Raw genomic sequence first — 12,853 nt, 5'->3', positions numbered from 1 at the left:
GTGTTCCATCCAAGGAAAATGGACTAAATTGTTATCCACTTACATGCATTGCCTGAAACAATCAGAGAAATTTCAATAGAACAACTGTGATAAACCTGAAGATGTTGTTTTCAATGGGTGCCATCTTTGTTTATACAGAAAATGAGATAATGGAAATGGTTGGTAGTGATGTAACACATACTCAGAAAGTTTTGATTTATCAGCAAGGCACAAATCTCTGCTGCCATTGGCTGACTTAAGATGATGGTAAAACTTGCCAGACAGATTGGAAACGCCAAATTCAATTTAACGTAGAAGTTTTGTTAAGACAAACATAATCTGTTTAACCATATCAGTATTAACAAGTGAGAAAGGAATTGTCATTGTCATAAGTCTAATTTGTTTCCTGAGCTTTTTCTAGGGGCTCTGTGTGGCTGAATATGGGCCCCATTCCAAATTGGATTTATCATGTTCCCATTCCGTTTGTCTGTCCGTCTGTCTGTCATAATTTTGTATGGAGCATAACACAAACTATAAGAAGTACTGATATCAACCTAAAACTTCAAAGTAGAGAGATCTCAGTAAGGAGAAGTGAAATGCACATGAACCATCACTCTCTTATGCATAATTTAGGAGTTATTGCCCTTTATTATTTTTAATACTTAAATTTTGTCCAGAGCATTACACTAAAAACTATAAGAACTCCATAGGTAGATAGATCTCAACAAGGAGAAGTACAGTGCACCAGAACCATCACTCTCATATGCATAATTTAGGAGTTATTGTTAAACAAGAAGAAGGGCCATTCACAAGAATCCTAGCTCTCTTATTGCCCTTTGTTATTTTTCATTAATCAAATAAATTTTGTTTCATAATAATAAATATGGCCGAATTCCCAAAATATATAATTTACTTCTCTATTGATCAATTTTCTTCTTAAATGAAATTAAGAGACCTTTTCCTAAGTGGGGGAAAGCATTGGTTTCAGATTGTGACTACACAAAGAAAGGCACAGAAACAACCTCTTTGTGTAAAAGTCAATTTCCATACTTAGACCTGTTTATCCCTTGTCCCTAATTATTCCGTTCAGCATCAATATATTGCTTTCCTTAGGTTTACTGTATAGTGATATAGCTCGTCACCTGGACCAGAAGTGCCAATTTGAAAATAGGCTTTTCTGTAGATGTGGCGCTCCCAAAACCCAACATAAACGATCAGTCATGGTGGATCTGTCAGTGATTACTTTGTTTATAGATGTATTAACACTGCTGGTGTGGGCTTGACCTTGTCCACAATTATTCTCTGTCTATTGTTATATTGCTTTATATGAGCTTGTCCATTCCTCATCATAATTTGGAATACAAATATATGAACTTAACATATTTCACAACAATTGCGAGACAAATCATTTCAATTTATATTAATCACGCTCGTTGGCCCGGATGTAAGTAGGTGAGGGGTCTTATTGTCGGAGGAAACAGGGGTATCCGCAGAAAGCCTTAGTGGTCGGGCAGATGACCCCTTTCTCTTTTTCACATCTGTTCCAGCAGTGGAACCTTGGCAAGGTGAAATGTGGGTGCATTGCCATCGTACCATCTTACTACTTATAATTAAGATTTGTTAATTGTCATGTACAACATCAAGTTAATTAAGTCTGATGAATAGAATAGATTAATAAGTCTGAATTATGAACCAAAGAAAGAGCCCCCTTACAAAAGCAAAGAGTATGTGAGATATTCATGAGGAGAAGAAAATTTCTTTGACAGTGTTTCCAGCATAAATCTATGAAGAAAATTCAATTTAAACTATTGTTTAAAAATGAAACCATGAATAGACACTATGAAACAGCCAGGTATACTAACAAAAAATAAACAACCCAAACTTGACATAAAACAACGTATTTTGATCTGGACTAATTTGATACAGTTTTGCCACATATGTAAACCTATTTGATCCTAATTTCATTGTTATCAAATTTTACGTGTAGACCTAATTGTATTGCTGGCCTAGATAAAATAACCTTTGTATTTCAGTGATATATGCACCAATTTCATTTTAAAATATCAAGATAAGTAGTGCCTATTCGTGTTACCGGATAATTTATTTTGATGGAGGTTGACAATATGTTTTAAGAAATTCTGAAAAAAGTTGAACCCTTAATTAGCATTTTGAAATTTAGCCTTACTTGCACAAGTTTGACCTTTTCAAAGCCTAGATTGACATTTGGTTGTGCTTGTGTTGACCTTGTACATGATTAACTTTGTAGAAAACCTACATCTGAATTGTTTTACTCAATATCAACCCCTTTACAAGGCGTGAATTTTTTTAAAGAAAGGTATTTTTTCTCCAGCTGCCGTACAAAGTTGTTTTCCTGACACAGATAACTCATTTGAACAATGCTGGATTCTCAGGCTTTAAGCAAATTGATCAATTACTGATATATATTATGGACAGAAATTTTCGTAGAAAAACTATTAAATGTAAGATTAATGATAGATATTTTAGTGAATAGATTTTGGTAGACATGAAAAGAGCCACATGTGTCTTGATTCGACAATGAAAGCCACACATGCCTGATGCAGTGATGACAGCCACGTGGGCCTGCCATTAAGTTACCTATATTTATTACTCATTTCATCATCCTTTAAAAAGCCCATATCTTTGACCACGTGTCAGCGGAAAATGTGTTGATCACCGGGCTTATTACATGATATATATGGTTTAAAATAGTACAACATTTACTTAGGAGAAAAAAATATTGTTGACTTTGAAAATTTTGTGTAAAAGCAGTTTGGATATATAGTATTTGCTAATACAGTGTAACCATGTGGCCTCGCGGGCCTGTATTGATTGAGTGTGCCCCATTTAACCTATAAGGGGATGAGATCCTGCTCTACCAGCTGCTGGATAGTCTTCTGTGGATATCAGTATTACAGATGGGATACAGTCAGAAGCTTTCACTTACAAATTACCAGTCAATAACTCTTAGTGGCTAAAGCAGCTCTCTAACATTCACCAAACAGTAATTATGGAAATGTGTTTGGGACGCAAATAGAAAAATCAGTTGATTTGCTTTCAGAAAGGAGGGGTTTGATTGTAAGATTCGCGTAGATGCTGGTATTTTTGTCACAAGCATCACCGTAACAGTATTGAAACACACTTGTATGATCAGGTGAACCTGCATTATCCCACGCTCAACAAAATTGATGTGGGATGTGCAAGCAGTTTTCATCCACTTGTTTGTTCATCCACAATCGTTTGTCTGTTTGACCATGTGTACAATTGTTCTGTGTTTATCCATGCACATTCTCTAGTCTGTCCGTGTGTCCATGGATGATTGTTGGTCTGTCTGTCCATGTACAATTGTTCTGTGTTTATCCATGCACATTCACTAGTCTGTCCATGTGTCCATGTATGATTGTTGGTCTGTCTGTCCATGAACTGGAGCGTATTCCAAATATTTGTTTTAACATCAGATTCATTTTTGTGAAAGAAATTTTGAAAAGACGTTTTACAAAAAGGAAAAAAAAAAAAAGAAGAAGATTTTGATAGCAATAAGATGTTTCACGATTTGCAATTAGTTTGTATAGTGTTTTCTATCTATATCGCGTAAGAGTTTGGCCCAACAGATGATTATTAGCTGCGGGGTAGTTATTGAATACCGTAGACTTGTGTAGCTTTCATGATAGACTAGAACTGGAAGAGATGGATGTTGATGGGATAGACAGTGTTAGACCAGGTCTCCTGTTTTATCCTCACTCTGCTGCCATGTATGTGCATATTAGGTATAAACTTTAGAGAAAAAATCCATGAATGATGTGTAAAGTTTTTGGAAGAAACGGTACACTGTACACGTTGTGGTGTGTTGGTAGAAGAATCCTGGCGAGGGGGTTGTATGTACATGTAGATAAATCTAATGCATTCTAGACAGCGTGCCAGCATTTTTCAGGGAAATCTTTAAAATTTTGACAGATGTTTGACGAGGGTAGCTCAATCCTCTGCTGGCTTAGAAAGGTAGTTGGCTTCAATTCTAAACCATCTTTGAAGACTTGCAATGAAATAGATCCATTTAACCAAACCATATATACAGATAGCTATTATATATCAGCTGTGATGGAAATTTTTGTTTATTTTTTGTCGCTTTGTATGTAAATTAAGTTTATTTCATATTTATACTGGTAGGTATTTTTAACATCAACCGGTAGAAACACATATTTGGTAAGATAATAACCTGTTGTATATTCAGCTAACTTTTGTATTCCTTGGATTTTCATGTAGTTAAGTAAAGAACATTTGAAATTGTACAATTTAAAAAAAAAAAATTAATAAGGAAAAATAAATAAAAAATTGCTGCGGTAATAGAAGTTGTAATGGTATGTATTTCTCTGGAACCATGCAGAAATTTGTATCTGGCATGATAATCCTAAAACGTCGCAACAGGACAATGTTGTAAACTGTTCTCATTTGTACAAGATATTGTGATACCATTGTATAAGTATTTAATATCATCATTAGTTGGTGTGTGGACATCAGCTTTGATTGGTTAATTGAGAATTTAAAAAAAAAAATAAACATGGTTTATTTGTTGTGATAATTTAGGGGTCATGAAAGTTTTGTTACTAATAAGTATTGGGATTTAGAAGTATGATAATGAGACTTTTCTTAAAAAAAAAAAGAGAAAAGAGAGGCAGAGAGAGGGTGGGAGATAGAGTAGTGGGGGGAGGGGGAGTATTTGATACAATGATTCAGCATCTGGAAACTTTTTTTATGAGAAAATATCAAGATTTTGAAAAAAAAAAAATGGATTGGACTTTTCTAAATTGTAGATTCTGTTAATTTCAATGAAGCATGTAGAAAATCGGTAGGTAAAATTCACAAAATTTTGCCCTGAAATTATATTTTAAAGACGGTATAAAGATGTCCTCATGTTATCTGTTGAAAATATAAAATATTGTGTCTGACATTTAGATTTTAGTGTAATGTGAACAGGTTTATGTCAATATTTTGTTGACAGAAGACAGTGGTCCGTTACCATAGTGATGATGGATAGCCCCCAAAGTGATGACATTATTTAGAATTCGGCTCTGTCAGAACTTATATAATTACAGGTCTTGATGACAGTGTTATATGACTGAGCTAAGGAGGAGACCAAGACCAGACTTGTACAATTTCTATTGATCCATTACCACAAAACGTTTCCTTTGGGGATATTTTGGTGGGCATAACATCTTGTTTTCATGATCTGGGGAGTACAGTGCATTTGAGAAATTACATCTTACATGCAACAGTTAACAGCCGGTCGGTTTCTTGTTAAAAAGCATTCGACATTTGTGGTCAAGGAGACACATACATAGGGAATGGCTGGGAAGTGCTATAATTTCTCTCTCTGATAGACTTATTGGTGGGACATAAACATAAACACAGCTTATGGTTTACTGAAGTAGTCTTCGTTAAAAGATCTTGGCTTAGTCTGGTTTCGATGGAAAAAGAAAGAAATTGATGTCTAAAAATGTGTTCTAAGAAATAGATAGTCTGAAGTATTATGTCATGATTCTGATCTAATACTCTGGTGACAGAACAGAGTAGGTAAGTATATTTAATGACTGGTCAACAGTCTGATGACAGAACAGAGTGGATGGGTCTCACTAATGACTGGGCCATACTAATGACTGGGCCATACTCTGATGACAGAACAGAGTGGGTGGGTCTCACTAATGACTGGGCCATACTCTGATGACAGAACAGAGTGGGTGGGTCTCACTAATGACTGGGCCATACTCTGATGACTGGGCCATACTCTGATGACAGAACAGAGTGGGTGGGTCTCACTAATGACTGGGCCATACTCTGATGACAGAACAGAGTGGGTGGGTCTCACTAATGACTGGGCCATACTCTGATGACAGAACAGAGTGGGTGGGTCTCACTAATGACTGGTCTGATACTCTGATGACAGAACAGAGTGGGTGGGTCTCACTAATGACTGGTCTGATACTCTGGTGACAGAACAGAGTGGGTGGGTCTCACTAATGACTGGGCCATACTCTGATGACAGAACAGAGTGGGTGGGTCTCACTAATGACTGGGCCATACTCTGATGACAGAACAGAGTGGGTGGGTCTCACTAATGACTGGTCTCACTAATGATGGGCCACTGGGTGGGTCTCACTAATGATGACAGAAGAACAGAGTGGGTGGGTCTCACTAATGACTGGGCCATACTCTGATGACAGAACAGAGTACTAATGACTGGTCTGATACTCTGATGACAGAACAGAGTGGGTGGGTCTCACTAATGACTGGTCTGATGTGGGTGGGTCTCACTAAAGACTGGTCTGTAGTCTGGTGACAGAACAGAGTGGGTGGGTCTCACTAATGACTGGGCCATACTCTGATGACAGAACAGAGTGGGTGGGTCTCACTAATGACTGGTCTGTAGTCTGATGACAGAACAGAGTGGGTGGGTCTCACTAATGACTGGTCTGATACTCTGGTGACAGAACAGAGTGGGTAGGTCTCACTAATGACTGGTCTGATACTCTGATGACAGAACAGAGTGGGTAGGTCTCACTAATGACTGGTCTGATACTCTGATGACAGAACAGAGTGGGTGGGTCTCACTAATGACTGGGCCATACTCTGATGACAGAACAGAGTGGGTAGGTCTCACTAATGACTGATACTTTTATAAAGAGGCTACTGAAACTAAGAATTGAAAATGTAATAATATGACTCTTTAATTCTCATTTCCTTGCTATTTCTACAACTGTTTAGCTTTATTTATAGTTGAAGCCAAACCAGCTCTCTAGAATCAAATCTATGGTTTTTTACCCAGTACAGACACATTTGTCTTCCTTGGTTCCAATGGGTGTATTGAATACTCAGGCAGTATAATTTGATCAAATAAAGCTGGTGACTTATTCCCAATGCATACTGTCTGGTCCCACTGAAGTATCCCATTTACTACTGTAGGCTCCCATTAAAGTTAGGGGCCATAACTGATTCAGTTTCTGGAGACAGATCCATCCCATCAAAGTGCCGAAATCCTAATTACCGTTGCTAGGTAAAGATCACATAGTTGACATTGTAACTGGTTTGTTCGCTTGGTTTATCACCACATGAACGGCTTCATTTTGAGGCCTCACGGTAGTAGCTGGTGGCTACCACACTGAACACAATGTGGGAGGTCCATCACATGCTATTTGGAGCAATTAGAGTAAAGTGTCTTCCCTTGGCACAACCACCACAGCACAGAATGGTTTCTCAACTTTCTGAAAATATAAATTGCCATGGTTAGGCAGCAATGAACTATGCACCTTACATTTTTAACTGATGTTTTGAAGGTCAATTCACTGCTGATTTTGTCTTGGTGGCTCTGAGAATATAATTTTTATGACGCTTTAAATATGGTGTCTTCCTTTGTAAAAGTAGAATAATAGACACTTTGAATATTACAGAATTTTAAAACAAAGCTGTTTAGATATTCTTTATTTTGTTATTAATTCGAACAGGGATGTACCAAAATATACGAGTCCAATCTTCACATCAAATGTGAAGAAGAGATACTTTTTTCAGTCCTGCTATAAATTCTGTCTTGAAGACTAAGTGACTGTATACTTGAGCAATATCTGACACTTTGTTGCTGTAAGCAAGAATTAGTTGGTACTAATGTATCTTGTAATGCATACTAGATTTCTGGTAAATGGTTCAGTTATGGAGCCCGGTAAATTTGCCTGGTCCTGACAGTGTCCAGCAGTGCTAAAGTCACCGGTCAATATGTCCTGTCACTGGACATGGTGGTGAGGACCAGAACCATTAAAGTGTTATGTGATATATAGTGTATGGTACCTTATCATTAGACTGCTGTTATTTAAACAGCAACGTTAAACAAATGTGAATAAAATATAAGATATTTAAAGATGGAAAAGTGGTACAGTAATTATTGATAAGACAATGAAAAAGAACTGTAATATATCAAGTTTTATATACTCAGATCTCTGAAATACAACTTCAGCTGAAGATTCAAGGTGTGTGGTTCAGTTCTCTTATACTTGTGAGATATGAGGTGTTTGGTTGAGTTCTCCCTATACACAACCCTGATGGTTTGTGTTTCTCTGGGAGCTGAGCCATTAACAGGTTTTTACTGTTGTGGTTGAGTTCTTCAGTAAAAAAAAATACCAGTTGCTCTGGATAGATAGAATGTTATGGGCCTCCCATATGTTGTTCAGTGTGGTAGACATCAGCTGCTACAAGAAGTTCCTGCCTTATAATAACCCTGTATGTTCACTCAGTAAACAACAAACTAGTGCTTTGGATGTATATTGACATAATGATTGAAAAACATTAATAATGGGTCGGTTTGCTAATGTTGAGAAGGAAATTTTATATTTGGTTTTGGTGTTAAAATTTATGTTTGAAAATTCAAAGTAAAACAAGAATTAAAGGAATTAAATTCTTATCATACATTTTGTTGATAAAACACAAAGATTACTGTGAAATCATATATTTTAGAGGGTCTCAAATTTCATGGTTTTCCAACAATATACATTTTCATTAGTTCTTGATTTCATAGTTCAATCTTTCTCACAAATTCTGCCAGTACTCTAATTGTTGTCAAGTTTTATCCATTTCTTATGTGGAAAATGTATTCCCCACAAATATTAAAGACTTGACAGTATAATGGAATTTCAATGGAGTGTATTACTGTATATAAGATTAATTCAAATTTGCATGATGCATATATACATTATTGTTTTTCATGAAGTTTTGAAAGAATGATAAAGTTAATCTTCCTTGAAATTATCTCAGTTTTCAAATGTGTTATTTAATTGATTATCTAAATTCTAAATCATGACGTTAAATTAGATTCAAAACATTTCATCTGAAACATTATTTAATTACAGATATTCTCAGTAGTGATTATAAGGGGAATGTCTTTGCAGGAAGTAAATCGTGATATTAGAGAATGTCATTGTATATTGAGATATGATGAGTTTAATCCACCAGTTTACACAGGGTTGTTTACACAGTGAACAGGAGAAGGTTATTGACTGAATCTCTACTGATTGATGATACCAACTGATTCACTCCTACACTGTTCAGTACAGCAGTTCGTTGTCTATGTGTGTCCATTCAAGTCTCTCACAATCAATTTGTGGCTATATTCCCTTGTCTTAATTAGACAGCACATGTAATTATTCAAGCCCTCGATTGACTCATGTCAGAGAATACAGCTGAGGTGTATTGACCGTGGCAGGGATGGGTGGTGCCCTCTGGTGATACATGATGGCTGCTGCTGCTTTCACTGTGCATTTCCGTATCATGATTATGTATTTATGAAGTAAATGTCCTGTAACTGCCAGATAGTGATACTGTCGATTTGCGATTACTTTTACACGCCATGAAAATTTGTGATATGGCTTATTGCCTATCCCAGATATTCGTAGTTGTTCAAACCAATTCCATTGTCAAGAAATGTGAAGCTGTAAAAGACCAAAAAAAAAAAAAATGTAAATCGCAGTATTAGTACTATATTTCTATTCATTCAAAAAAAAAAATTATTTGTTATAGATGTTTATCAGACTTTAGATTTTTTTTATTCTTTTCTGAAAAACAGTTGGATCAATAATGAAATTTTCTTTATTGTACAACAACTTTTTCAACTTACGTAACTGTCAATTAAGGGTCCATGGGGACATGATGCAAGGATGATATTTTGTGCAGAAATTCTTATTTCATTATGGAAAAATAACATTCTTTTCTCAGTTGTAACAACTTTTAATACCTTTGCTAACCTCTATTTATCAATCCTTTCATCCTAATTTAATATTAAATAGACAGTAATTGAATTAACGACTTAATGTAGTACATGTATTCAAGTAGTTTTGCCTGTATATTGTAGTCTATGAGTTAAAGGAAATAAATAGATTCAATCTTTCAGACTTTTTGGAGTTGTTCTTAGGTTAATAAAGATCAAAATTTTCCAAAATTTGTAATCATTTTAAGTTTGAACCCATTAATGGTATGTAAGCAATGCAGTAAAAGTCAGGGTTGACTTTTCAGTATGTGATGTATTGTGATATTCAAGTTCATCAAAATTATGACCAGAAATTAAAGCAAAAATCAATAATGACAAATTGTAAATAAAACTTTGTAAATGAAATCATGTTCATTATTATTACAGATTGAATTATTTGTTACTTAAATGTAATTTTTCAAGAAACTTTCTTTCAACTTTTCAATGAATTAGAAAAAAAATTACTGATTTTTTTGTCCGTCCATTTCTCAAATTAAGCTTATTAATTGATTGATTAATTAGTATTAGCATGACATATTTAGCAAATTTTTACATTGTTGATGGTGTGTGCTGTAATCTGATTTTTCATTCCACTTCCTGGCTTCTTTATTACTTAAGCGACTTGCTGGTCAGTTCAAACTGACCACTCGATGTCTACATATAGGACTTTTCTTCATAAAAGTAAATGAATGACAGCTATGACCAGTATTTTTTTAAAAAAAAATTTGAGGTGTTGAACTCTGATTATAATTACTTGCTGATTAATAATTGACTATGTCAATTGAATTGACAACTTAAATTTGTCAGTTTAGTAATTGACTGTGTCAATTGAATTAACAGATTTGGATACCACAGGTGTCCTGAGCTTGCCCTTATAGGGTTAGGTCAATTACAGGTGGTTCACCTCTCCTTTGTGTACACATGTACCCCAGTGTCTGGGTTGGGACAGCTTTCCAAGATCCTGATTGGTAATAACAGGCACTGGAACAGTAAATTATCAGTTTATTATGAGAATTTTCCGTTTCTTGAGTGTAAACTAGAAATTTCTGTGAAAAAGTTGGGTCTAGATTAAGGTGAGTGCTTTATCAAAGCGCCACCCGACCAAATCATTGCAGGCTCCATGTTGTAATGTTGAACTTTGATGATGATCCTATTGATTTTATACGTTTATCAATTATGAAAATTAGACATCTATGTCTTAGACTTATTATACAGAAAAAGGCAGCGACTTTAGATGGCTTGTTTTGGGTGATTTTGAACTTGTTTTGTTTTTTTTTTTGTATCATTGAATAGAAGGATTGTATACATATATACTGTTTTATGTAAAGCTAATATGTCTACTTGAACATTGTTTGTTACAGATATCCAGGAGTTTTATGAGTGCACACTTTTAGATGACAGTAAATCTACACAACAGAAAACTCTGGAGACACTTCGAATAGCCAGCAAATGGGAACAGGAACCACCCATCACCAACACACAACCAAAGATAGACGTAAGTTACCCCAAACACACAACCAAAGATAGAAGTAAGTCACCCCAAACACACAACCAAAGATAGACGTAAGTCACCCCAAACACACAACCAAAGATAGACGTAAGTCACCCCAAACACACAACCACCCCAAACACACAACCAAAGATAGACGTAAGTCACCCCAAACACACAAACAAAGATAGACGTAAGTCACCCCAAACACACAATTGAAGATAGATGTAAGTCACCCCAAACACACAACCAAAGATAGACGTAAGTCACCCCAAACACACAACCAAAGATAGATGTAAGTCACCCCAAACACACAACCAAAGATAGACGTAAGTCACCCCAAACACACAACCAAAGATAGACGTAAGTCACCCCAAACACACAACCAAAGATAGACATAAGTCACCCCAAACACACAACCAAAGATAGACATAAGTCACCCCAAACACACAACCAAAGATAGACATAAGTCACCCCAAACACACAACCAAAGATAGACGTAAGTCACCCCAAACACACAACCAGAGATAGACATAAGTCGACCCAAACACACGACCAGAGATAGACGTAAGTCACCCAAAACACACAACCAAAGATAGACGTAAGTCACCTCAAACACACAACCAGAAATAGATGTAAGTCACTCCAAACACACAACCAAAGATAGACTTAAGTCGTCCTCACAAACACACAACCAGAGATAGACGTATGTCATCCTTGCCAACACACAAACATAGATAGACTTAAGTCATCCTAACAAACACACAACCAGAAATAGGTGTAGTCATCCTCACAAACACACATCCAGAGATAGACGTATGTCGTCTTCGCCAACACACAACCATAGATAGACGTATGTCGTCTTCGCCAACACACAACCATAGATAGACGTATGTCGTCCTCACCAACACACAACCAGAGAACTGCTAAAAAGCAGAGTCTCTGTTGATGAGGTAGCTGTTAGTTGTATGATGCAAGGTTTTGATTTTATTGGTGTAATCCTTGGTTTTGACATGGTTTCCCGTCTGGATGGCATGCTGCATGCTATTACAGCTGTCGTCATATAAAGTTATGGTCACTACACAAGGATCAACTGTCTAAGACTGTTAGTGTTATGTGATCATCACATTATCCCTGGTAAACCACACTGTTACAGACTTTGATAGTTGTTAAAGCTGTAGGGGGACGAACAGGAATATCAAATGATAAAAGAGAGTATAACAAAAACATGAGTAAGGATATAAATGTTTTAGCTTCGTAATGGAACATCTCATCGTAGCTATGGCTGACCCAAGATTCCTAGAACTTTGGTATGTCGTTGTCTAGTATAAAAAAGGCCAAAAAAATCTATGTCATTCAAGTCTCAGTTTCTATAAAGTTCAAATTTCCCTAGTGAACTGTGTCTGTTGAGTTTTGGAATAATGCTAGTCTATAAATATTTAAGACCTTACATTGTGTAAGTTTACAATTGAAAATAACTAAGGATATGTCTATAGCTAATCTATCAGAGGCATTCGTTCAGAAGCATGTACTTGTAAGTGAAACCTGTAGGAGAATCTCACTCAAGTTGATGTTGGCAGGGTGTGGGC

At 36.0% G+C, this 12,853-nt stretch overlaps 1 protein-coding gene across 3 annotated transcripts in view; it reads left to right on the top strand.

Moving 5' to 3' along the window:
* The window catches only part of LOC132562144 (disks large homolog 2-like), a 200,188-nt gene that overhangs the window by 22,506 nt on the left and 164,829 nt on the right, over positions 1–12,853 (top strand). For 2 of the 3 annotated variants that reach the window (XM_060226871.1, XM_060226873.1), the window contains exon 3: positions 11,137–11,270. In XM_060226871.1, the coding sequence (XP_060082854.1) occupies positions 11,137–11,270 (134 nt within the window). Of the gene's footprint in view, positions 1–11,136; positions 11,271–11,855; positions 11,866–12,853 lie in introns of those variants that run through there. The other variant, XM_060226874.1, reaches the window with a different exon arrangement.

This window comes from Ylistrum balloti, unplaced genomic scaffold (genome assembly GCF_031769215.1).
Source record: "Ylistrum balloti isolate Yb309-2 unplaced genomic scaffold, AGI_CSIRO_Ybal_v1 Utg371356, whole genome shotgun sequence".
Lineage (NCBI taxonomy): Eukaryota > Metazoa > Mollusca > Bivalvia > Pectinida > Pectinidae > Ylistrum > Ylistrum balloti.
The sequence above is the reverse complement of the archived record's forward strand: the minus strand, read 5'-3'. Positions and strand labels throughout refer to the sequence as shown.